This window comes from Hyperolius riggenbachi, chromosome 10 (assembly GCF_040937935.1).
Source record: "Hyperolius riggenbachi isolate aHypRig1 chromosome 10, aHypRig1.pri, whole genome shotgun sequence".
Classification (NCBI taxonomy): Eukaryota; Metazoa; Chordata; class Amphibia; order Anura; family Hyperoliidae; genus Hyperolius; species Hyperolius riggenbachi.
This window is the reverse complement of record NC_090655.1, coordinates 122,582,227-122,607,861: the sequence shown is the minus strand read 5'-3', so window position 1 is coordinate 122,607,861 and position 25,635 is coordinate 122,582,227. Positions and strand designations below refer to the sequence as shown.

Here is a 25,635-nt window from a genome sequence, read left to right as displayed (position 1 = left end):
CCCCATTGAGAACCTGTGGTCCATCATAAAATGTGAGATTTACAAGGAGGGAAAACAGTACACCTCTCTGAACAGTGTCTGGGAGGCTGTGGTTGCTGCTGCACGCAATGTTGATGGTGAACAGATCAAAACACTGACAGAATCCATGGATGGCAGGCTTTTGAGTGTCCTTGCAAAGAAAGGTGGCAATATTGGTCACCGATTTGTTTTTGTTTTGTTTTTGAATGTCAGAAATGTATATTTGTGAATGTTGAGATGTTATATTGGTTTCACTGGTAAAAATAAATAATTGAAATGGGTATATATTTGTTTTTTGTTAAGTTGCCTAATAATTATGCACAGTAATAGTCACCTGCACACACAGATATCCCCCTAAAATAGCTAAAACAAACTAAAAACTACTTTCAAAAATATTCAGCTTTGATATTAATGAGTTTTTTGGGTTCATTGAGAACATGGTTGTTGTTCAATAATAAAATTATTTCTCAAAAATACAACTTGCCTAATAATTCTGCACTCCCTGTAGCTGTGCCTATAAAATTAACCACTTGGGGCAGACCAGTCAGTAGTCTTTGCATTATCAGCATTTGAAAAGTAAGCTGCCACCACCTGAATGCTAATACAGGGCTCATGCAATTCCTTCTGGTTTATGTTAAATCTTTGAGTTTCCATGGAGGAAGCTTATACAGAGTTGGTGGTTTGTGTTTACTTAGAAAGCAACTCACAAAAGTGTATAAACGGCCAGTCAACATACGTAAAATTGTTGAGGCAGTGTGAAAATTGCGTAACACACATTCATGCATACATTGTTAGCATTACACTCCTTGTTAGCCAAATACAACGCATGTAATAGGAGCAACGTATACATTGTGTGCTTACAGTGGACTATTAATTTGCATACCGTCACAATAATTTTATGAGCGTATTTTCGTGAATCAGTCCCAAGGTCATTGTCCATCCAGGTAAAAGCACAACATGCTTACATGTGTGAGCTGTAGTATTGTTGAAGGAAAACCACATTGCAGAGATATATTATGGACTTGTATACTAAGTTGTATCTATCTAACCAAAAACAGTAAGCAAGAATATATCTATGCAGTCTGTGCTTTTATGAAAGGAAAAGAATGATCCGCACCACCTTCAAAGAAAGCTTGGTCTGTTTATTGGAATGAAAACATACAAAATTTAAAAATAACTATAAGGCAGGACAGTCCACTGTTTCGGGCTCCTGCCCATCATGCTGCCTAGTTCTAAAATGACCTACAAACACATTCAAATATATATACAAATGTAACCAATCATCTACTATCATACCCTATCCCATCTACAATCATATACTAACTAGAGGACCTGATGGGAAACAGCCAATTTACATATCGAGTCACACCTCCAACACCCCCATTGGTGGATCCAAAACAGATCCAAACATTTACAAGATGACACTAAATCAAGGCTAAAAGATAATAATAATGATCAGGCATACCTCATAAATATACTGGTAGAAGATCTACAAAACCGCACTGATGGCAGAAGCTGATTGACCATATAATATCCAAAAAAGTGACATTGTGCTAGGGAAAACAAAACGCCAAAATACGCATGAAAGTGACGTATGTACGCGACAAACAACGCGACGTTGAAAATGACACTACGTAGTCGTGGCTTTTTTGATGAGTACATACGTCTTTTTGATGCATCGCCTTTATGCGGATATCTGTCATTTTGATGCGTATTTTTTGGCCATTAGTGTATTGGTATGCGTAGTTGCGTCATTTTTAGGCGTACGCTGGTATGTTTACATCATCGCGTTGTTCTGTACTTCCTCGTTCAACGTCGCGTTGTTTGTCGCGTACATACGTCACTTTCATGTGTATTTTGGCGTTTTGTTTTTGTTTTTTGTTAGCACAATGTCACTTTTTTGGATATTATATGGTCAATCAGCTTCTGCCATCAGTGCGGTTTGGTAGATTTTCTACCACTATATTTATGAGGTATGCGTGGTCATTATTATTATTATCTTTTCGCTTGATTTAGTGTCATCTTGTAAATGTTTGGATCTGTTTTGGATCCACCAATGGGGGTGTTGGAGGTGTGGCTAGATATGTAAATTGGCTGTTTCCCATCAGGTCCTTTAATTAGTATATGATCAGTGATTGGTTACATTTGTATATATATTTGAATGTGTTTGTAGGTCATTTTAGAACTAGGCAGCATGATGATGGGCAGGAGCCCAAAACAGTGGACTGTCCTGCCTTATAGTTCTTTTTAAATTTTGTATGTTTTCATTCCAATAAACAGACCAAGTTTCTTTGAAGGTTTTGCGGATGATTCTTTTCCTTTGCTACTGTTTAAGTCCCATGGTGTCCGGGACTATTTGATCTGCACACCTGACCATCTGAGAGTGATGGATGCCAAGTGAGTGCGGCTCCACACCAAAAATTACGGCTGTGCTTTTATGAACATTAAAGTGTGATAGGACATTCAATAAAAATGTCCTTTCCTACGTTTTATTACCCATGTCCCATACAGTTACCATATTTGCTTTTGTACACAAGTAATATTGTCTGTTTACAAATTAAAATTTGCCAAAGTACAATTTACCTGCTCTGAAAGCTGCCATTGCATAGCTGCTGTATTTATATATTAAAATCTATCTAGTGATCACTTTTCAGCTCTCTGCTTCTACAGCAGAGAGAGCTCATTTTCAGCACAGCTAGGAATGCATACTAATTGTTGCAGACAAGGGAATATACCGGTAAACAAAAGAGAATGCTGTCACCTCTTTGGATGCGGCAGCAAGATTTCCACTGAAGAACAAAGTGCTGTGATTAACTATTTGAATGCTGTTCTGCTACAAATATTTTAGTTGTAGTAGATTTTATGCTGTAAATAATCTTTTAGAGCAAAGAAGAAATACAGAGTTTCATACCACTTTCAACTGTCAGAAGTAACACTCATATTGTGCCATGCTACTGAAAGTACCTCATCCTAGTAATGCACTAAGGTGAGGATGGAGAACAAGGGGGAATAAGCTGCAGGAGCCTGTAGCAGTACATAACAAGAGCGATCGGATAACCAAGGAGCTGTTGAGGAACATCAAAATAACCTTGGAAAAGGTGCGTAAAATGATTTCAAACAATCATTTCAGACTAACTGAGCTGCAAGTGTGTAGGAACCATAAGAATCTGTATGATCTGGTAAAACCACGAATCATCATTTGCAACCACCCCTGTGGCAGATATTCTTCCCTGGTAAGCCAAATAATGTTGTGTTCTTAACTTAGGTACACACTCCCAATCAATGGGGTATATTCACTAAATATCTGTAAAATTTTACATATATTTAGTGACTTCACTCCAAACCTATATGTTCACACAGCAGACATACGTTTAATCAGGAATTACACAAACTACGTAATACACGTCATGTAGTTTGCGTAACTTCTATGATACACAGAACATGAAAATAGTTTGTGTTACACCCAATATGCAAGTAATGCACAATGACCTCTGGTGTGTCTCTTGATCACACATCCTCCAGACTCAGGGGTGCTGTGGTAAAGACCCATAGTTACTTAGACTCTAAAGGCCTGGGAGAGCCTGTGCCTAGCACTAGTGCCATAATAGGTCCCAGCTTCATAATAACTCTTTCCAGTCCTGAGAGTACAAGATGGGGAAATCGATTAGCTTGTTCAAGTCATCAGGACAAAGGCTAGAATGAACAGATTGTTCCCCAAGACTGTTCACACAAAAAATCTGCACTTGGCAGTATGCAACCTAATGAGGTGTAGCACTTAATCTTGGAAGTATACTACTATACTGCTGAATATTTAAAACTGTATCTGTATATCTGTCTTCAACAGCCATTACAGCAATGTGGCTGATAATGTCACTGTATCAAGAACATAATCTAACGACATTTTTTTATCATGTTCCTGCAAAAGAGAAGATATAGCATTTAGCCAAACAGATAATCTGCGAGGAGTCAGTTCATGTTCCTCTAAGGCCCGGTTCACATTAGCGTTCGCTGTCCGGATTCGCCTGATCGGATCTGGACCATATACTGTGCATTGCTATGCGGAACGTACGCTCCGTTTGTAAAGTCTATGCGGACGTTCACACGCGTCCGTTCCGTACAGAACGGAGCCGGATCGGATCCAGACTCCGGACACTTTTCCAACATGCTCTATTTTTCGGGTCCGGATCATCTGGCCCACGCACCCGGTCCGGAACAAAAATGCACCATCCGGAAAAAGAAACCTATGGGGAACGGAAAAGAAGCACAGAACACACTGGCCTTAAAAAACTGATGTTCCACCCCACTTCCTATGCGTTTTCTAGCGGCCATTTTGGATGGGGACACATGGGCCCAGTATTTCTGGAGTGGAGCAGCAGTGACTAATTGCTGGAGCTGTTTGACAGTATGTCTGACGTGGAGGTGAGGCCTAAACAGCGGAGGACTTGATTCTACAGGTGCACCTTCTGCTGACCTCCCAGACCCAAACATTTATAATTACTTTTGTATCTCTTTTACCAAACGGATCTGAAACGCAGCCGTATACCTACCTGATGCAACCAGACCGGATCCGGATCGGAACCATACGGTTCCAATGCGGTCCGGTCATCCGGTCCGTTTGGCACAGAATTGCAAGTGTGAACGGGGCCTTAGATGCATTTATCTTGTTACAAATTGTCATCTTAGCACATGAGGCACGAAAACTGTATGTTCTAACCACAGTGTTTTGACAGAAACTTTGAGCCATCTCCTTGAAAGGGCTCTCCTGGAATGAATGCAGAGTTCCTGATGTTTCCTGAATGAAGCACGGTCAGAGGTGGCCAGCCTCTCGCAGCATCTCTGAGGGAACTTGTCACCCAGACACATTTTACCCTCACTGAATACACCTTCCTGACACTGTTTACATCAACTCTGTCCTGTTTATACTGCGAGATCAGATTGTTATGAATCAGAGAAACACGCAGTTTCCTTCCTTTTTAAACGAACAGCCCAAAAGCTGCCAGAAAAGCTTGTAATGTGTACATTGTGGTTTGAGAACAGGGAGGTGGACTTTTTTAGCAGCAAAGAAAAAGACAGCTGCATGAGATTTCAACACGCAAAATGTTCTCTGCAAACCTGCATCAAAAACACAGCAAGGAACAGAGGTCTTAACCTATTACTTTACTCTTAAAATATGAATTTCAGAATGCCAATAAACAATCTCAACAATATAATGAGTGAACGTAAAAGGAAATAATCACTGCCAGCACCTAAACCTCAGTGCAGGTCATGTGAACCTTTTGGGCAGCAGCACCATAAAAATAAAAAATAAGGGTACTACTACAGAGATTGTGTTATAATATGATTAAACTCTGACTGATGTTCGTCAAATTAATTTGAGATCGATCGAGGACAGTGGAAAGGGCTCACTACAGGCGTCTTTTCCTATTTTTTTGTAATACCAAAACCACTTGATGGTCTCCTGCAGCTCCTCCGTAATCGAGCAAGTGGGATTGCTGTGGGAGAGGTACATTATCAACGGCTCCTGGAATCTGATTCAGTATTGAGTGGTGCAAGGTGGTAATAATGAACAGATCAGCTTTATGCCTCATACACATGCTAGACTTCAGTGGTCCTTAAAGAGAGTCTGAAGCGAGAATAAATCTCGCTTCAGACCTCATAGATAGCAGGGGCACGTGTGCCCCTGCTAAACCGCCGTTATCCCGCGGCTTAACGGGGTTCCCTGATCCCCCAAATCCCATCCGTAATGCGGGGGAGCGCTTCCTGGTTGGGGCAGGGCTAACCGCCGCAGCCCTGCCCCACGCGCGTCTGTCAGCGCGTATCTCCGCCTCTCCCCCGCCCCTCTCAGTCTTCCTTCACTGAGAGGGGCGGGGGAGAGGCGGCGATGTGCCACTGACAGACGCGACTGGAGGCAGGGCTGCAGCCGTTAGCCCTGCCTCCAGGAGCGACCAAGTGTCGCAGTGGGGTGTTTGAGGGTGAAGGGACCCCCGTTTAGCGGCGCTATAGCGGCGGTTTAACAGGGGCACACGTGCCCCTGCTAACTATGAGCTCTGAAGCGAGATTTATTCTCGCTTCAGAGTCTCTTTAAAGTGAACCTCCGGACTAAAAATCTACTCAGCAGAACTGAAAAGGCTTGGTGTTTCTTTAACAGTTTCACAGCATCAGAACTTTGTTTTCCTTACCAAAGCATCATTTTTAGCTGCATTTTTAGCTAAGCTCCACCCATCATGCTGTACAGAGCATGATGGGATTTCCTATGTTGTTTTTCATGTTGCCTAGCAACTGGGAGAGGTGCTCAGGACACAGGACAGTTGGAACTGTGTCTCATGCTCCGTCACCTCCTTTCAACCAAAAAGATGGCTGCCATCATGAAATCAAACATTTGCCTGTTCTTTTAAAACAGTGTGGGTAAGAGATTATATTACCTATCTATTTTAATTAACATAACTAATGTAACTTAATGACAGTATGTTTGTTTAGGCTGGAGTTCCTCTTTAACGATCACTGATCTACGGTTAGTGCAATATTTCTTGGATTCAGCACTCTATAGCTGAGCAGTGTGTGTGCTGCTTAAAGGACAACTGAAGTGAGAAGAATATGGAGGCTGCCATATGTATTTCCTTTTAAACACTACCAGTTGCTGGGCAGTCCTGCTGATCTATTTGGCTGCAGTAGTGACTGAATAACTCCAGAAACAAGCATGCAGTTAATCTTGTCACATCTGACAATGTCAGAAACACCTGATCTGCTGCGTGCTTGTTCAGGGTCTATGGCTAAAAGAATTAGAGGCAGAGGATCAGCAGGATAGCCAGGCAACTGGTATTGCTTAAAAAGGAAATAAATAGGACAGCCTCCATATTCCAGTTGTCCTTTATTGGTGAGGGAAGGCAGGACAATGGGTAATGCTCGCATTAGCGGCTCCCTGCAGCACTGGAGAAACATCAACCCAATGTGCCCATTTGTCATTCATTACTTGACAAGAGATCGAGATCTGCACAAAATATCCACAGTTGGGGTTTGAGAAAAGGTTTCAGAAACCGATAGCATACATTACAATATACCTCTATAAGTATACTTCAGTTCAATTACCAATACCTGAATTTGGTAGTCTTCACCAATCCCCTCCAGCTTTTTCTTGCATTCATGTATGGCTGATTTGATATCGTGCATTTCAGAACATAAGGCAATAGCGTGATCTACCTATGGAAGAAACAGCAATATGCTCAACTGTTGTGTACAAATCACACAGCAGAAATAATAGAATAAATACATTTTTGTTAGCTGGACTACATGGGAAGGAAAAATCATTCTTTGCTTTTGTCTGAATATGTATACATTAGATCAGATGACAGAGCTGATATTGTCACATTACAATATTTCATCCAGTTTCATGAAGGTGAAAAAAACTGACCAGAGAGGCAGCACTTTCCTCCATCCAGGGCAAGAGAAGCATGCTTTAGTTTTTGTCTTTAACGAGTCAACATTAAAGGACAACGGAGGTGAAAATTAACTAACGAGATACATCTTTGCATCTATCCTTCTAAAAATAACTCTCTTCTCAATGACACATTCATTGAAGTATGCCAGAGCTTAAAAAAAAATATATACTATATTGCTGCAATTCCTTATCAGTGAGGGTTACATTATCGTCCCACCCAGTCCTGTCCAGAAATTGTCACTTGCATACCTGATTTTTAACTCAGGCAGAGAAAGGAAAAAAGGAACACAGCATACTGTAGTTATTTGTGTGCTTGGCACTGTACAGTTGAAAAAGCACTCATTAAAGAAAACCCGAGGCGGGGTTCTGAAAATAAAATCCCCATACAGAGGCTGGGTCTGTCTATAGAGCCCAGCCTCTGTTGCTATATAGATCACTCCTAAGGCCCCCCCTCCCCCTGCGGTCTGTAATACCCCATAACTCACAGCCGCGCTGTGCGGCTGTGTTTACCTCTCCTCTGTCAGTTTCGGCTGCTCCCCCGCCTCCTGCATCGCTCCGGTCCCGCCCGCGTCCCTTCCCTCCAATCAGCGGCGAGGGAAGGGATGTGGGCGGGGACCGGAGCGATGCAGGAGGCGGGGAGCGGCGAGACTGACAGAGGAGAGGTTAACACAGAGCGCTCTGACAAGCTGCGTGTCAGCAGCGCGACTGTTTTATAGGGGGATTACAGAGCGCAAGGGGGGGGGGGGGCTTAGGAGAGATCTATACAGCAACAGAGGCTGGGCTCTATAGACAGACCCAGCCTCTGTATGGGGATTTTATTCTCAGAACCCCTCCTCGGGTTCTCTTTAAGGCATGAAACATTATTCGATCTGCAATGTTTAACTAGCTGATGGAAGCAGGTGCTTCGGTAAATCGGGTGCTGCACAGATCCCAATGTTAATTGCAACTATAGTGGTGTCCAGGGGCCACTTTTAGAGTCTGTGGTGCCCTATAAATATAGTTTTAACATATCTCCCAATTTTAGATGTGAAAGAGAAACAATTAAGCCATGCCCCTGCCACACCCCTAATCACACCCCTGGCACACAGATTTCATAAGAAAAATATGTTTTATAATTCAAACCACACTAGTCCTATGCATCCTTTTTCATTTTCCTTCATATTAACATTTTTATTTTATATTTAAAATAAGAAATACATACATTTAAAAGATGGGAATAAAGTTTAAAGTCAATTAAACATTTTTCAGTCGAAAAATACATATATTTATACAGATCTATCCTGAAAGAGAGACAAATGAGGAGGAAAGAGTGATAGGGGGATTGGGTTTCCTAAAGAAGGACTATCCCTCTTTCAGAGCTATGGCTTTAAGGCGGCGTGATTATCGGTGGGGGAAGGGAATACAGATCAAGCCGTACCTCTGCGACAATTCTCTCTCCATCTGGTACCATATTGATGAAGCTCTGGATAATTTTAAAGCGTTCCTTTGGTAAATCGTTTGTGCTCTGGTTGGTGCTGTAATTAAAAAAAATTTTTTTTAAATGTCATTAAACAAGAAATCAATTAGCAACACTGGATTTGTCAAGCTCACACATTCAGGCATGGTTTTCACTTAACATTGCGTAAAAATGCAAATTCACATGTGGTTCTTAAAAGCAGCAAACGTAAGCCAATGGGAATTTGCATGCAATGTGCAAATTTATGCTGCAAGACATATGTGCATGTGAAAATGTGAACCCAATTTCTTCAATTTTAGAAGTGCTATTCTCCATCGACTTTTCATTAGCTGTGCGGTGAATGCATTTTTGCACATTCACAATTTACGTGCAAATTTTAAGAGGCTTGGTTCACACATAAAAAGGTGTCCAGTCCTGTCAGTTTTGGACAATTGTCTAGAAAAAAATTGATTGACTAGGGGAAGCGTCTGCATACAGATATCAAAAAAGTTTATTGAGCAGAACCAACAATGCAATCACATAGACATTCCCTTATCCCCCCCTAAGATACACGGCCGTGTATAGCTGCCTTGTCAGCTGACCACTCACGGGCATCTTCAGTTTGAGTACTCGCTGCCACACTACTGCACTACTTCTCATATGTTAACATATGAGAAGTAGTGCAGCAGTGTGGCAGCGAGTACTCACACTGAAGATGCCCGTATATCTTCCTGGCTTATCAATTGAAGCGCATAATTCAGTGAACTGAGTTTGCATGACAGTTGTATTGTGGAGTATATAAGTCTGTCAGACATTCGTCCTGAGTATATTTGATTTGCCTGTATGTGTGAGGAAGCGTGAGTGGTCAGCTGACAAGGCAGCTATACACGGCCGTGTATCTTAGGGGGGGGGATAAGGGAATGTCTATGTGATTGCATTGTTGGTTCTGCTCAAACTTTTTTGATATCTGTATGCAGACGCTTCCTCTAGTCAATCAATTTTTTCTAGATATTTGTGTATAGGAAACCGCTCCCCTTTACAGGGTTTCAGATACAACATATCTTCTAGCACTCCCCAATTTTCTATTTTTGCAGTTTTTGACAATTGGCCTCAGTTTTGTATGCGTTTCTATGGATGTGTTCACACATAAAAGGGGATCGTAAACTGATGAAAAAATCGTCAGGACAGTACTGGACCAGAAATGTACAGATTTACGTGTGAACCAAGCCTAAGTAAGCTGTAATTAGAGATGTCGCGAACCTCCGATTTTCGGTTTGCGAACCTTCGCGGAAGGTTCGGTTCGCGGAAAAGTTCACGAACCGCACTAGACTTCAATGGGGATGCGAACTTTGAAAAATAGAAAAAATTATGCTGGCCACAAAAGTGATGGAAAAGATGTTTCAAAGGGTCTAACACCTGGAGGGGGGCATGGCGGAGTAATATACATGCCCAAAGTCCCGGGGAAACATCTGGATTTGACGCAAAGTAGCGTTTTAAGGGCAGAAATCACATTAAATGCTAAATTGCAGGCCTAAAGTGCTTTAAAACATCTTTCATGTGTAAACATTAATCAGGGAGTGTAATTAGAGTATTTTATTTGTTGTATTTATAAAGCGCCAACATATTACGCAGCGCTGGACATTAATTTAGGTTACAGACAATATTTAGGGGTGACAAACAGCAATATGACAATACAGGAATACAAGAAAACCAGATCACACAGCACAGTATGAGTACAAGGTAATGCTTAGTCAGTCACTGGATGGGAGCATGGAGTTAGGCAAGTTAGGTTCACTCAAATGCATAGCATGGGTGCACAGTAATAGAGGTGCATGATCAGGTAGGACACAAAAGGAGTGAGGACCCTGCCCAAAGGCTTACAATCTAGAGGGAGAGGTAGGGACACGAGAGGTAGGGGACCATAGTTCGGCTGTGGGTTTAGAGCAATTGTGAGGGGTGGTAGGCAAAAGTGAAAAGGTGAGTTTTGAGGGCCTTCTTGAAGGTGTTGAAGGAGGGGGCTGCCCTAATGGGTGGAGGTAGGGAGTTCCATAGTGTCGGAGCGGCTCTTGAGAAGTCTTGGAGGCGTGCATGGGACTGGGTGATGCGGGGGACGGTCAGGCGAAGTTCATTGGAGGAGCGGAGTGAGCGGCTTGGTGTGTATCTCTGAGTAAGATCAGAAATGTAGGTTGGACAGGTTTTGTGGATGGATTTGTAGGTCAGACACAATATCTTGAATCTGATTCTGGACTGGATAGGAAGCCAGTGGAGGGATTCACGGAGGGGAGCCGCCCTGGTGGAGCGATGGGAGGAGTGGATAATTCTGGCAGCCGCATTCATGATGGACTGCAGTGGGGCTATTCGGGTCTTAGGGAGTCCAGACAGAAGGGCATTGCAGTAGTCGAGGCGGGAAATTATGAGGGAATGGATGAGGAGTTTGGTGGTGGCAGGGGTCAGGAAAGGGCGAATCTTACAGATGTTACGAAGGTGGAAGTTGCAGGACTTTGTGAGGTTTTGGATGTGGGGAGTGAAGGAGAGTGCGGAGTCCAGGGTGACACCCAGACAGCGGGCTTGAGAGGTAGGGTGAATAGTAGTGTGGTTAACAGTGACCTGCACATCTGGGAGGTCCAGGGATGACCGGGGTGGGAAGATCATAAATGCCGTTTTGTCTAGATCTAGTTTTAGGAACCTAGCGGACATCCAGGAGGAGATGGCAGATAGGCAGGAGGAGACCTTGTCCATGGTAGTGGTGGATATGTCAGGGGTGTGGAGATAGATTTGGGTGTCATCTGCATACAGATGATAGTTAAAACCCATGGAGGAGATAACCTTGCCAATGGAGGATGTGTATAGGGAGAACAGTAGGGGGCCAAGGACCGAGCCTTGGGGGACTCCCACTGAGAGGTGGTTGGGGGTGGACGAGGACTCATTGAAGGAGGTCGTGAAGGAGCGGTTGGAGAGGTAGGATGAAAGCCAGGTCAGGGCAAGATCGTGAATGCCCATGGATTGGAGGGACTGGAGGAGTAGGGGATGATCTACTGTATCAAAAGCTGCTGAAAGGTCAAGGAGGAGGAGAATGGTGTATTTACCTTCAGCTTTAGCTAAGGCAAGGTCATTGACCACTTTGGTGAGAGCCGTTTCGGTTGAGTGGGCAGGCCGAAATCCAGATTGCAGTGGGTCTAGTAGTGAGTTGGCATTGAGGTACTGGGTCAGGCGTTTGTGCTTTACACTGACACACCAAACTTACTGTGTAACGCACCGCAAACAGCTGTTTGCATAGTGACGGCCGTGCTGGACTGGTGCGCACTGTGGCCAGAGTGTAGGCTGTGGCGGTTTTCAAGCCCATATGGTCGCCGGGCTGTGGTAGCTTAATGATAGAACAACAGTGACTGTCCAGCTGATCAAATTTGGTCTGACCACAATGAAGCAACAACCTTATTATCTTTTGTGTCTCACCCCCACCCGAGACACTCAAATAGCCGGCGGTCATTGCTTCATTGTGATACACAAGCCCCTTTACCGCGGCAAGGTAATGATCACGAAGGGGGATGGGCACATGTACATGCATTTTGTTTTTTTGTTGCAGCCACCCGCAGTGCAGCCAGAAAAATTAGGCAGGCATGTACACGCATCAGAAAAATTAGTGTAGCGGCCGCTGCTAGCAGCGGCCTTAGAAATTCAGGAATCCACCTAGAGTCCTGGACCCTGTTGGTGGTGGCGGAGAAGGCAAGCGGCCTGCAGGCAGAGATGCTGTGTGTGGGGACTGACTTAGTCTTCGGTCATGCAGTAGCCCTCCGGGATCCATTCCTCATTCATTTTGATAAAGGTCAGGTACTGAACACTGTCGTGACTTAGGCGACTTCTCTTCTCAGTAACTATGCCTCCAGCTGCACTGAAGGTCCTTTCTGACAGGACGCTTGCGGCAGGGCAAGAGAGAAGTTGGATGGCAAATTGGGACAGCTCTGGCCACAGGTCAAGCCTGCTCAACCAGTAGTCCAAGGGTTCATCGTCGCTTTTCGCAGTGTCTACATCCACACTCAAGGCCAGGTAGTCGGCTACTTGCCGGTCCAGGTGTTGGTGGAGGGTGGATCCGGAAGGACTATGGTGAGGAGTTGGACTAAAGAATGTCCGCATGTCCGACATCACCCTGAGATCGCTGGAGCGTCCTGTCCTTGCCTGCGTGGACTTGGGAGGAGGAGGGTTACTGCCAGTGGTACCTTGATTGCGTTGTGCAGCCACATCACCCTTAAACGCATTGTAAAGCATCATCGACAGCTTGTTCTGCAAGTGCTGCATCCTTTCCGCCTTCTGTTGAGTTGTTAACAGGTCCGCCACTTTGTGCCTGTACCGAGGGTCTAGTAGCGTGGCCACCCAGTACAGGTCATTGAGTTTTTTGATACGGGGGTCCCTCAACAGGCTGGACAACATGAAAGAGGACATCTGCACAAAGCTGGATGCAGACGTACTCTCCATCTCCTCTTGCTCTTCCTTATTCCTTAATGACGGGACGCAACTCCTCTTCCTCCCCCCAGCCACGAACAATACCACAGGAACGTGGAGCAGCAGAAGCCCCATGTGACGGCTGCCGCGGTTGTTGTTCTTCTGCTGCCTCTTCCTCCTCCACAGAAACACTTTCCTCATCACCATCATCAGAGTCTGACTCTTCTCCTTCCCCACACGACTCCTCTTCTTCCTCTTTCTCCTCCCCCCTCTGTGCTGCCGCAGGTGTTGTGTAAACATCGGGTTCGGATGTAAATCGCTCCCACAACTCCTGCTGCTGTAACTGTTCTCGTTCACGCTCCTCCACAGCTGTATCCACCACTCTACGCACGGCACGCTCCAGGAAGTAGGCGTAGGGGATCAAGTCGCTGATGGTGCACTCATCGCGACTCACCAGTTTGGTCACCTCCTCAAAGGGCTCCATGACCATATAGGCATTTCGCATCAGTGTCCAGTTGTTGGGCCACAACATCCCCATCCTCCCAGATTGTGTCCTTGTACTGTAATGATACAGGTACTGGGTGACTGCTTTCTCCTGGTCTAGCAGGCGAGAGAACATCAGCAGGGTGGAATTCCAGCGAGTCGGGCTATCGCAAATAAGGCGTCTCACCGGCAAGTTGTTTCTACTCTGAATGTCTGCAAAGCGCGCCATGGCCTTGTAAGAGCGCCTGAAATGCCCACACAACTTCCTGGCCTGCTTCAGGACGTCCTCTAAGCCTGGGTACTTGGACACATATCTTTGCACGACCAGATTCAGCACATGTGCCATACAGGGTATGTGTGTCAGCCTTCCCAAATTCAACGCAGCAATGAGATTGCTGCAGTTGTCACACACCACGTTGCCGATCTCAAGCTTGTGCGGGGTCAGCCATTGCTCCACCTGTTTGTTAAGAGCAGCCAGGAGAGCTGCTCCAGTGTGACTCTCCGCTTTCCGGCAAGACATGTCTAACACTGCGTGACACCGTCGTACCTGGCATGCAGCATAGGCCCTGGGGTGCTGGGGCTGTGTAGCTGGAGAGGAGATCGCGGCACCAGCCGAGGAGGAGGAGGAGGAGGATGACGACAGCGAAGCGGTGGTAGCAGGTGGAGAGGAGGTGGCTGGAGGTCTGCCTGCAAGCCGTGGAGGTGTGACAAGTCGGCCCGCTGCGCAGCCACGTACTCCCTGCTTGCTGCCATCGGCCACCAGGTTGACCCAATGGGCTGTGTATGTAATGTAGTGGCCCTGCCCGTGCTTGGCAGACCAGGCATCCGTGGTCAGGTGGACCCTTGACCCAACGCTGTGTGCCAGAGATGACACCACTTGCCTCTCAACTGCACGGTACAGTTTGGGTATGGCCTTTTGTGAAAAATAATTGCGACCTGGTATCTTCCACTGCGGTGTACCAATGGCCACAAACTTACGGAAAGCCTCCGACTCCACCAGCTTGTATGGTAATAGCTGGCGAGCTAATAGTTCCGCCACGCCAGCTATAAGACGCCGGGCAAGAGGGTGACTGGCAGACATTTGCTTCTTACGCTCAAATACTTCCTTCACGGACAGCTGGGTACTGCTGTGGGCAGAAGAGAAGGAACCACTGAAGGGAAGAGGCGGTGTGGAGGAGGGTAGCTGTGAAGGTGCACGGGAGAAAGTGGATGAAGACGATGCACCTGAAGGAGGAAGAGGAGAAGGAGGGTGGCTTGTCTTTTGAGGGGTGCTGCTTTTCCTCAGGTGTTCTTGCCATAGCTGTTTGTGCCTTCTCTCCAGGTGCCTTCGTAAGGAACTTGTCCCTACGTGAGAGTTGGCCTTTCCACGGCTCAATTTTTGCTGGCAGAGACAACAGATGGCTTTGCTCCGATCGGAGACACACATGTGAAAAAATTTCCAAACCGCTGAGCCCCCCTGGGGTGATGGCGCTACGGTGGCATCAGCAGCTGACGTTGAAGGGCATGTTGGCTGGCTGGCCATAGCTGGCGATACATGACACTGCCCACAGCTGTTTCGGAGGACGAGCTCCCTCTGCTTCTATCATGGAGTCGTCTCCTCCTACTCCTCTCTGACTCCCCCTCTGAACTGTCCCCCTGGTCATCTTCTCTACCGGGAACATATGTGGTATCCGTATAATCGTCATCATAATCCTCCTGGCCAGCTTCGCTTTCCTCAGACACCTCCTCAACTGCACCAACTTCAGGTGGTTCATCATCCCCCTCCTCACACGATACGTCTATAGTATCGCCACCTAACTCAGACGTACTGTATGAGGTAGTGTACCTGCGCCTTCTTCTTGTTGTTGCAGTAGTGGCTGTGAATCAATGATTTCACCACCACCACCAAATAACTCCTGCAAAGTGTCAAATGCAGCAGATGTTGTGCTTGTTGTAGCGCTGGTGGCTGCGGGAGAGGAGTTGTTCTGTGTTAAATAGTCAAGCACGTCCTGATCTTGGGAAGTGATGGCACGTGCCTTCTTCTGAGCACTGTATTTTGGGGCAGATCCGCATGAAATAACAGCAACACCACCTCGCACAGACTTGCCGATGCCTGGTGGCCTTCCTCTGGGTCTGCCTCTACCTCTTCCTCTACCTGGTTTGTCCATTTTGTCCATCTCGGGTGGATGCTAGGTATATGCAGTGAGGTGGGTTCACTCAACACAACAAGTAGTAAGATGCAGTGAGCTGGGTTCACTGAACAGTAAAGGTACTTAGATGCAGTGAGGTGGGTTCACTCAACACAACAAGTAGTAAGATGCAGTGAGCTGGGTTCACTGAACAGTAAAGGTACTTAGATGCAGTGAGGTGGGTTCACTCAACACAACAAGTAGTAAGATGCAGTGAACTGGGTTCACTGAACAGTAAAGGTACGTAGATGCAGTGAGGTGGGTTCACTCAACACAACAGGTAGTAGGATGCAGTGAGCTGGGTTCACTGAACAGTAAAGGTACTTAGATGCAGTGAGCTGGGTTCACTGAACACAACAGGTAGTAAGATGCAGTGAGCTGGGTTCACTGAACAGTAAAGGTACTTCGATGCAGTGAGGTGGGTTCACTCAACACAACAGGTAGTAGGATGCAGTGAGCTGGGTTCACTGAACAGTAAAGGTACTTAGATGCAGTGAGGTGGGTTCACTCAACACAACAGGTAGTAAGCTGCAGTGATGAGGTGGGTTAAAGGAATACTATCGATGTATGCATTTATTTTTAAATGCTGTATGTTGTAGCACACATTAGGGCAAGTACTAGGAGCAATTTGATTCCTCACACAGCTGTTCCTCTCAGCTGTAAAATCCTCCGTCAGTTTTGGCGTCAGTGTTGGATACAAAATGTATCTAATACTGAGCTCCCAGAGGGCTAGACCATGTCTCTGCAAAGGGGAGTTGCTATCAACTCCTCAGTTTATAGTTTAATTATCACCTTGCTGAAAGAATCTTGTTGATATGGTGGTAAGGGGTTAAGATTCTAGCAATGAGTGTTTATTATCTTTGCTTCTCTTTACTGATAAAGATACTAATAATGCTAATTGTAGACAGTGGTCTGCGCCTCTCAGCAGCTTGTAAAGTGGATGCAGCCTGGAGTGAATCGCCTCAAGCAGGCAGCCAGTCTGAGTGTAAACACAGACTCCTGGTATAGCTAGTTATATTCCAGCAATATTCCAGCTCATTTAGTTACCTGTTACCACCTCAGATCAGCCTATTTCTCCTCATGTCTGCTGCATGCTGTGAGTGACACAGTGAAATATATTTGTGAGCTGTGTGACAGAGTAACCAAGCAGCTCAGGGTGACCCAAACTACTATGAGCTGTGTGAGAAATTAATTTTTAAGCAGGGATAGTGAGAGAGAGACCTGGGTGAATAAAGTGCCCCTAGCACTAGTGGTAATGTGTACACTAATATAGAGTATTAAAAAAAAAAGTCGTTTCAATCGATAGTACTCCTTTAAGTAAACACAACAGGTACTGCAGTATATGCAGTACTGGGTAGTACAATGTGCAGCTCCCTGTCACACACACAGGTAGTCACTGAATGTGCTGGGCTGCTGGCAGTGGCACACACACACACACACTATCAATTGCAAGGCTGTGCATGCAACAGAAGTGTCAGTTTGACACACAGAAAAAAAAAAGTACAGGATGAGCTCTGAAAAGAGCTATTGAGGGGTGCTATAAAAGCAATAACAATCAGCCAGGAGCAAGATAAGCAGCCAAGAGCCTAACTAATCTGTCCCTAGAAGAACAAGTCTGCAGAAGCTGTCCCTACTCTGTCTCTAGCAGGCACACCAGTGAGGCTAATGGCCGCCGGAGCCTGCCTTATATAAGGAGGGGGGGGCTCCAGGGCTTAGTGTGGCCTGAATGGCTACAATGTGCCTGCTGACTGTGATGCAGAGGGTCAAAGTTGAGCCTCATAGTGCATTATGGGGCGAATCGAACTTCCGCAAAAGTTCGCCTGGTGCAGCCGAACGCGAACCCCCAAAGATCGCCTGGCACCGTTCGCTACATCTCTAGCTGTAATTAGCTTATTTCGGTAGATGCTCTTGTTCTAAAAATTAGGATATACACTGTACATTTGAAAGGCAAAGTAACAAACACTTGTCCAGTATATAATAAACAAAGCAACAGAGGCGCTACATACCGTATGTAAATTATGTGTTTTTAAGTAAAAAAATAAAAAATAAAATACAGAGGCAATGCAATATAAACAGCATTTCAAGAGGAGGGAAAATCCAAGTCTTCGTTATTATCCAGGCAACCTAATTAGTTAGGCAATATTACTGACATAAAATTAATTAGTGGGAAGCCAAGAGATTTTCCTGCCAAATTACACTTGTATCACATATTCTTAAGCCTTTGGAAGACTTATTACCATAGTAACACAGAAACTAGCCAATGTCTAAGGTTTTCTACACCAATAAATATGATTTATATTACAGCCAAATTCAAAAGGAATCCAAAAAATGTGTTGGGTGTACAGCGATATCAGATGAATGTTATTTAGGATCCTATGCCCACTGTTTCCCGTCCATTAGAGAGGTGTTCAGCATGTATTGAACATTTTGTATGCATTTCGCATTTTAAAATGAAAACATGGTTATTTCCAGAATACGCGTCTGAAAGGGTCAGAGTACTTCTCTTTCTAAATCTCAAAACTCATTAAAATAAAGATGTATCATGTATGACCCAAACTGAATAGCTATCTATCTTATACATTTTACAAAAAGGGGTTAAAGCAGATCCGAGACGAAAAACTAACAAAGTAACTTGTCTATATATATTATCTAAAGTTTAGACAGTTTACACAGCAAATCTAGCTGCAAACAGCTTCAACAGAATATGATTATTTCTTCCTGTGATACAATGACAGCAGCCATGTTCTGCTTGTGATCATTACACACAGGCAAGCTGATCTGCATCTCCAGCACTCAGCCTGTTAAAAACCTAATTCCCCCTCCTCCTCCCTCTTGCCCTCGGCCTCTGAAACCTCTGGCTAGTAACACCTCCCCCTGCCCAGGCTGAGCTCCCATAAGCCCTTGATACTGACTTGAAAATGCCAAGGCACGCTGAAAAGCTGTGGGCGAGGCTTGTTTAGTTTATAGGGAATTTGAGTATTAAAATAAAAACAAAAAAGTATTTGGCTTGAAGAATGCCCTATAAACAATATGAAAGTAACACAAATATGCAATGAGTAAAAGTTTATCCTGGATACACTTTAACCGCTTCAGCCTATCTGGACGAGCAAGCTCGCCCAGAAATCGGCGGTTTAAGCCTATGCAGATGCCCGTCCAAGCTTACTTCCGTGTGTGCGCACAGCGCACGCACCCAGCGGCTTACACGCCGCTCTGAATGGTGATGAGGAGCAAGCGCTCCTCTTAGCCAATCAGTGAATAGGAAGTGTAGAAGTCACATAGTTACATCCAGTAACAATGTGAATTCTTAATAAGGTTTTATAAATAAAAGGTTTCCCTCTCTCTGTCTCTCAGCTCCTGTCAAACAGATTAATCACTGTTCTGTGGTGACAGGAGCTGAGAGACAGACTGACAGATAGCTGGTAGGACAATTTTTTTAATAAAATTTTCCCCCCATCGCTGAATTTTTAACCCCATAATTGCCTGATCCTCCCTGTCCTTAGCCATTTATTCCCTACTGATCTATTGATATTGATTACTGATCTACTGAGAACTTTTTCTTTCTATCTAATACTCTACTGTTCTTCCCCCTCTACCCCCCGCCACTCCCCCCCCCCCCAAACAAAAAAGTCTTTCTATCTCTATATTTCATCTTCATTCTATCCCTTTTTATAATGGCGAGGAGGCTCTACTCTGCGGTGGAGGCAGCCGCCATCCTCCAGCAGAGCAGCATGGAGGATGAGTCAGGTAGTGATTGCCTCCCTCCGTCCAGCTCTGGTTCAGGGTCTGAATCTTCAGAGTCCAAAGGGCCGCCCATCACGCCGCTTGAGGAGGGACCTGAGTCCGCTGATAAGGGACCATCAGGACTGTCCACAGCATTGGGCTCCTTGGGCAACCCAGCAGAGGGCTCCGTGGGCAACCCAGCTGCTGCTAGCAGCAGTGTGCCGGGGGGAGCTAGGCGCAGACAGGGTGGGCAGCCGCTTTACATATTAAATGGCACCTGAGAATCCCCTAATTATGCTGCGCCCAACATCCCACCCTTCACAGCCACCGCTGGTATGTCAGTGCCCATTGTCAATCAGGCACCAATTGACATTTTCCAGCATTTTATGACAGCGGCAATGTGAAAGCATTTAGTAGAGCAAACAAATGTATTTGCTCTACAATTTTTAGCTGACCACCCCACCAGCTATATCACCAGAAAATGGCACCCCACTAACGTGCCCGAAATGAAGGCCTATGTAGGCCTCACGCTCAGCATGAGCATCACCCCAAAGCCCCAGATAAAAATGTACTGGTCCAGGGACCTTCATCACAATGCACCCCTCTATCCAGCAAATCGGAAATTGCTGTGGACGAATCCCTGGTACCATTTCATGGGAGACTTTCCATGAAACAGTACATCCCAAGCAAGAGAGCAAGATGTGGGGTGAAAATGTACAGGGCATGCGAGAGTGGCACTGGCTATACCTTCACCTTTAAATTTTATGAAGGCAAAGACTCCATTTAGCAGCCAGCTGGGTGCCCTGAGTACATTGGCCCCAGTGGGAAAATAGTGGTGGACCTATTAAATCCACTTCTCCACTAAGGCTACCATGTCTACTTGGACAACTTTTAAAAAAGTGTGCCACTGTTCAAGATCCTCTTCTCAGTCCAGACTGGTGCATGTGGGATTGTGAGAGCAAACCGTAAAGGCCTCCCACCACATGTAGTTAATAAAAAACTATGCAGAGGAGAGTCATACGCCCTCAGATGTGAAGAGCACTTGGGAATAAAGTACCATGACAAGCAGGAGGAGATAATGCTATCTACCATCCACACAGAGGCCACAATTCTTGCCACATCAAAATTAGAAGAAACAAAGCCAGAGGCCATAATCGCCTACAATAAAAATATGGGAGCTGTGGACTTATCAGACCAAGTCGTGGCTCCTTATTTGTTAAGAAGGAGGAGGAAAGCATGGTACAAAAAAAAATAACATTCTTCTTGTTGCAGATGACCATGCACAATGCATTTGTGGTCTATTAAAAATCAACAACAACAACAGGCCAACAGATGACCTTCCTTGACTTCCAGATGCAAGTCTCTAATGTATAACCCTGGCCAAATCGCACAACAGGATCCTATTCATTTGGAGAAGACAATTAGACTGAGGGAAAGACATTTCCCTGAACTAATCCCACCAATGGAGTGAAAAAGCCCCCCTGAGAAGATGTAGAGTGCGTGTGACACACAAGAGAAGGTGTGAGTCGAAGTATTTTTGCCCAGATTGACCCTCAGCCCCAGCACTGTGTGTTATCAAGTGCTCTAAGGCATACCACACTCTTGCAGATTACCGATTTTTTTTTTTCCTTTTTTTTTTTTTTAAACCTTGACATATTTGACTGGCCTTTTCCCCTTTCCTATATATTCATGTAACTTACAGACTCTCAAAGGAGCTCACATTTGGCATATCACTAGGTTTTGGGGTGTTGGAGGAAACTGAATGCTTTGAGGAAAAAAAACAAAAACAAAGTTCAAAATTTAACTTTGGACCCTGCTGCAAGCTGAGAACATTAACCACTCTGCAGACCACCTCCCATCTTCTGACTCTTGGATCTGCTTGACCCCTGACTTATGGCCTCTGGCTTTTCTCTAAGTCTGAAAGACATCCAATGTATTTGTTATCACTGTGAAGAGAAGTGATATATTCAAATTAGCCATATTTTGATTTGTTATAACCAGGATAAATGTGAGAATTCCTTTTGCAGTGTTCCTTTGAGAAGGTAGCTCACAAAACACCTACTGATGAATAGCCCTGGTTGTTAGCCTTCTATGATGGTGTAATTTGTGAACTTTGTTTGATTCCAATTTCTCCTGGGAATATGCAAACAAACAATAGCTCTGCAACAATTAGTGGGAAAAAAAAATAGTGCACCTTGGGTATAATGGATTGCTGCACACAACCATTTGTTACTAAGTAATGCATATGTTGTATCATTTTAACCGTGTTGTAGAGCTGTAGAATAGATTTTGGTGTGTTTTAGGACTGAGGCCTATGTCATGTGATTTTTTTTCTTGTACCAAAGTGAAAAAAAAGATGTAAATAATACAATTTTCCAAGTTATGATTCAATTTTAGCAAAATAGCAGAAGTCCAATTGTTTCAAAATATGTATATCTCAGTAGGCCTGCGTCTCTAGTTTTCAGAATGGTGACATTTGTGACCCGTTTCAAATGTTCTGACACTCCAGGGGAGTTGCTAAGAAAGTATTACTTTTGGTGCAAAAAAGAATGACTATTATTTTTGGTGCGAACAATGGCCTTGAAAAATGTGTTAGTGCTGCTCATAGTTAGAGGTATCTTTTTCACCGGGACAAACAAGAGAATAGTATTTGGGGTCTTTGAGAGATGAAAACTATGTCAAGTGTTTTTTTGTGCCAAAGCCAGGGGCTTTGCTAAAAAAATATTACTTTTGGTGCAAAAAAATGGCCTTGAAAAATGCATTAGTGCTGCTCATGGTTAAGGCTAATTTCACACCAGGACGTTGCGTTAGAGGGGGCGTTAAGGTCGCATAACGTCCCCCTAACTCAACGCCTGGTGGTGCTGGATCTGGACGTCAGAGTGAGCCACGTTGTGCAACTCACTCTGGCGTCAGTGATGCCGTGATGCGCACTCTTGTGCGCATGCGGCATCACGTGGTCCCGCAGGCCAATCGCCGCACAGAGCGGCTGCTCCAGGAAGTAAACACTGCACGTCATAACGTGCAGTGCATATTAATTAGCCATGTGCCTGGCCGCTTTCCGCTCCTCCCCAACATTACTGAGCATGTGCAAGCAGTCTAACGCAGCTCAGCCGCGTCCAAAGTACTGCATGCAGTACGTTGTCTTGTGACGCAGCGTTACAATGTAACGCAATGTCCGCACTGTGAACAGCCCCATTGATTTTTTATTACTGTGCGGTGGGCTGCGTTACAGGCTGCTCTAACGTGCGCCTGTAACGTCCCACTGTGAAACCAGCCTGACAGAGTATTGCGTGGCCAAAAAGCAATCTGATTGTGTGAATAGGGTATCATTTTCACCGGGACAAGCAACAGAATAGTATTTGGGGTCTTTGAAAGATTAGGCATATGTGATGTGATTTTTTTTTTATCAGCAAATGAAATGAAAAGCAATGCAATTGTTAATTTTCATATACTCTGCACCAAACTAATACACTTGTAAAAAACACCAAAAGTGACAGAATTGAAAAGTGAATACTTAAATAGTTACCTTAGGGACTCAGCTTTTTAAATATATATGTCATGAGGGTGTATTACTGTTATTTTTGCAAATAAGGGCTTGTAATCATTGGTAGTGTGCAATGACAACACAAAAAACACAACATATAAAAAATGCACCTTTCCAAATAATATATTGTCACCATACTATGTACTAGGGACATAATTTAAATCTTGTGATAACCACGACAAATAGGCAGATAAAATGTGTGGGTAAAATGTTCAGTAGCATTGTTTATTTTAAAACTGTAAGGGCTGGAATTGGAGAAATTGTGTATTTTTTTCATTTTTTCCCTTGTTTTTCCCTTTAAAATGCATAGAAATTTTAGTAGTTACTAAAAACAAATATCACCTCCCAAAAGCCAAATTTGTGGCGAAAAAAAACAAGATCTAGATAATTTACGTGTGATGAGTAGTGATAAAGCTATTGGCAAATGAATGAAAGGAGCGCTGACAGGGGAAAATTGCTTCAGTCCTTAAGGTGAAAATAGCTGTGAGGCTGAACCGGTTAAAGGATACCCAAAGTGACATGTGACATGAGATAGACATGTGTATGTACAGTGCCTAGCACACAAATAATTATGCGGTGTTCCTTTTTTTATTCCTATGCCTGAAAGAGTTAAATATCAATGTATGTGGCTGACTCAGTCCTGACTCAGACAGGGAGTACAGTGTGACCCTCACTGATAAGAAATTTCCCTTTTTATCTCTTTCTTGCTCTCAAAAGCCATTTTCTGCTAGGAAAGTGTTTTATAGTTGGAATTTCTTATCACGCTGTAGTCACTTCCTGTCTGAGTCAGGACTGAGTCAGCCACTTACATACCTGATATTTAACTCTTTCAGACAGAGAAATAAAAAAGGAACACAGCATAGTTATCTGTGTGCTAGGCACTGTACATACACATGTCTATCTCATGTCACTTCGGGTATCCTTTAAAGGGATACTGTAGGGGGGGGTCAGGGGAAAATGAGCTGAACTTACCCGGGGCTTCTAATGGTCCCCCGCAGACATCCTGTGTTGGCGCAGCCACTCACCGATGCTCCGGCCCCACCTCCGGTTCACTTCTGGAATTTCAGACTTTAAAGTCAGAAAACCACTGCGCCTGCGTTGCCGTGTCCTCGATCCCGCTGATGTCATCAAGAGCGCACAGCGCAGGCCCAGTATGGTCTGTGTCTGCGCAGTACACTCCTGAAGACATCAGCGGGAGCGAGGACACGGGCGTGCAGGCGCAGTGGTTTTCTGACTTTAAAGTCAGAAATTCCTGAAGTGAACTGGAGGCGGGGCCGGAGCATCGGTGAGTGGCTGCGCCAACACAGGATGTCTGCGGGGGACCATTAGAAGCCCCGGGTAAGTTCAGCTCATTTTCCCCCGACCCCCCTACAGTATCCCTTTAAGGAGAGAAGTTGGGATGAGGAGAAGAGTTGGTAAATTTGCAATGGCTGCAACTCCTTCTCTGGCTCATCATTGCCAGAGCTGAATTAGAGCATTTGTAGTGAATTCCAGGTGCCCTGCCTATAGGAACAGGGTAAAGGGAAAGGGAAAGCAGAACGCACCAATAGTGTAAAATAGTTTTCAATACATTCTCAAAGAATAATACATTTTACTTTCAAAATAAGCTTGAATAAAAGGCACATAAAAAGAATAGTGAAGCCATAGTGCGTCCTCAGCCGGCAGGCACCAGCGTGCGCTTGGCCACTGTGCTGAATCAGTGGCGTAGCAATAGGAAATGCCGAGGTTGCAGCCGCATTGGGGTCCCTGGACCAAAGGGGCCCACTAGGGGGCCTCCTTCATCCATCTTATTCACTTTTCATTGGTGCTGTGCTGGTAATGAACACACCTATATTTGCATTGAATAGTGGTAATCCTTAAACGGTTCCCTTAGGGCCCTTTTCCACGAGCAGTTGATAGGCAGTGAAAAGAATGCCGAGCTCTCACAACTGCTCGCTGCTGCCTGGAAAAGGGCCCTAACTAAGATTATATAGGTACCTCTCAGACACTACAGCTGTCCTTGGTAGGTTTTGGGGCTCCATATCAATACAGAGCTTGGGGCTCCATGTAAAACTCGCACTGAGGCCCCAAGCTCTTTAGTTACGCCATTGCACTGAATAGTTCTTGTAACTAGAGCTGGAAGCAGAGGCGTAGCTAGGATTTTCAGCGCCCGGGGACAAAGACTATTAATGCGCCCCCCCAAAGTCAAGGCGCCAAAAAAGGGGCGTGGTCACATAATAAATGTGGGCGTGGTTATGGGTGGAGCCAAATGTATATGGAGGTTAGCAGGCTCACGCTCACCCACCCTCCCTCAGTATGTACCTTCCAGCATGTTCCAAGACAAATTCAGCAATCATGAGCTCCCCCCATCAAGACAAATTCAGCAATCATGAGGCCCCCAACATAACCAACTCAG

General features: G+C 44.8%; 1 protein-coding gene across 1 annotated transcript in view; it reads right to left on the bottom strand.

The window, feature by feature from the left end:
• PALD1 (phosphatase domain containing paladin 1) overlaps nt 1-25,635 on the bottom strand; it is a 329,497-nt gene that overhangs the window by 115,758 nt on the left and 188,104 nt on the right. Inside the window, exons 10-11 of the mRNA XM_068258949.1 lie at nt 8,871-8,967; nt 7,111-7,215 (exon numbers count right to left, since the gene is read on the bottom strand). Of these exons, the coding sequence (XP_068115050.1) occupies nt 7,111-7,215; nt 8,871-8,967 (202 nt within the window). The remainder of the gene's footprint in view (nt 1-7,110; nt 7,216-8,870; nt 8,968-25,635) is intronic.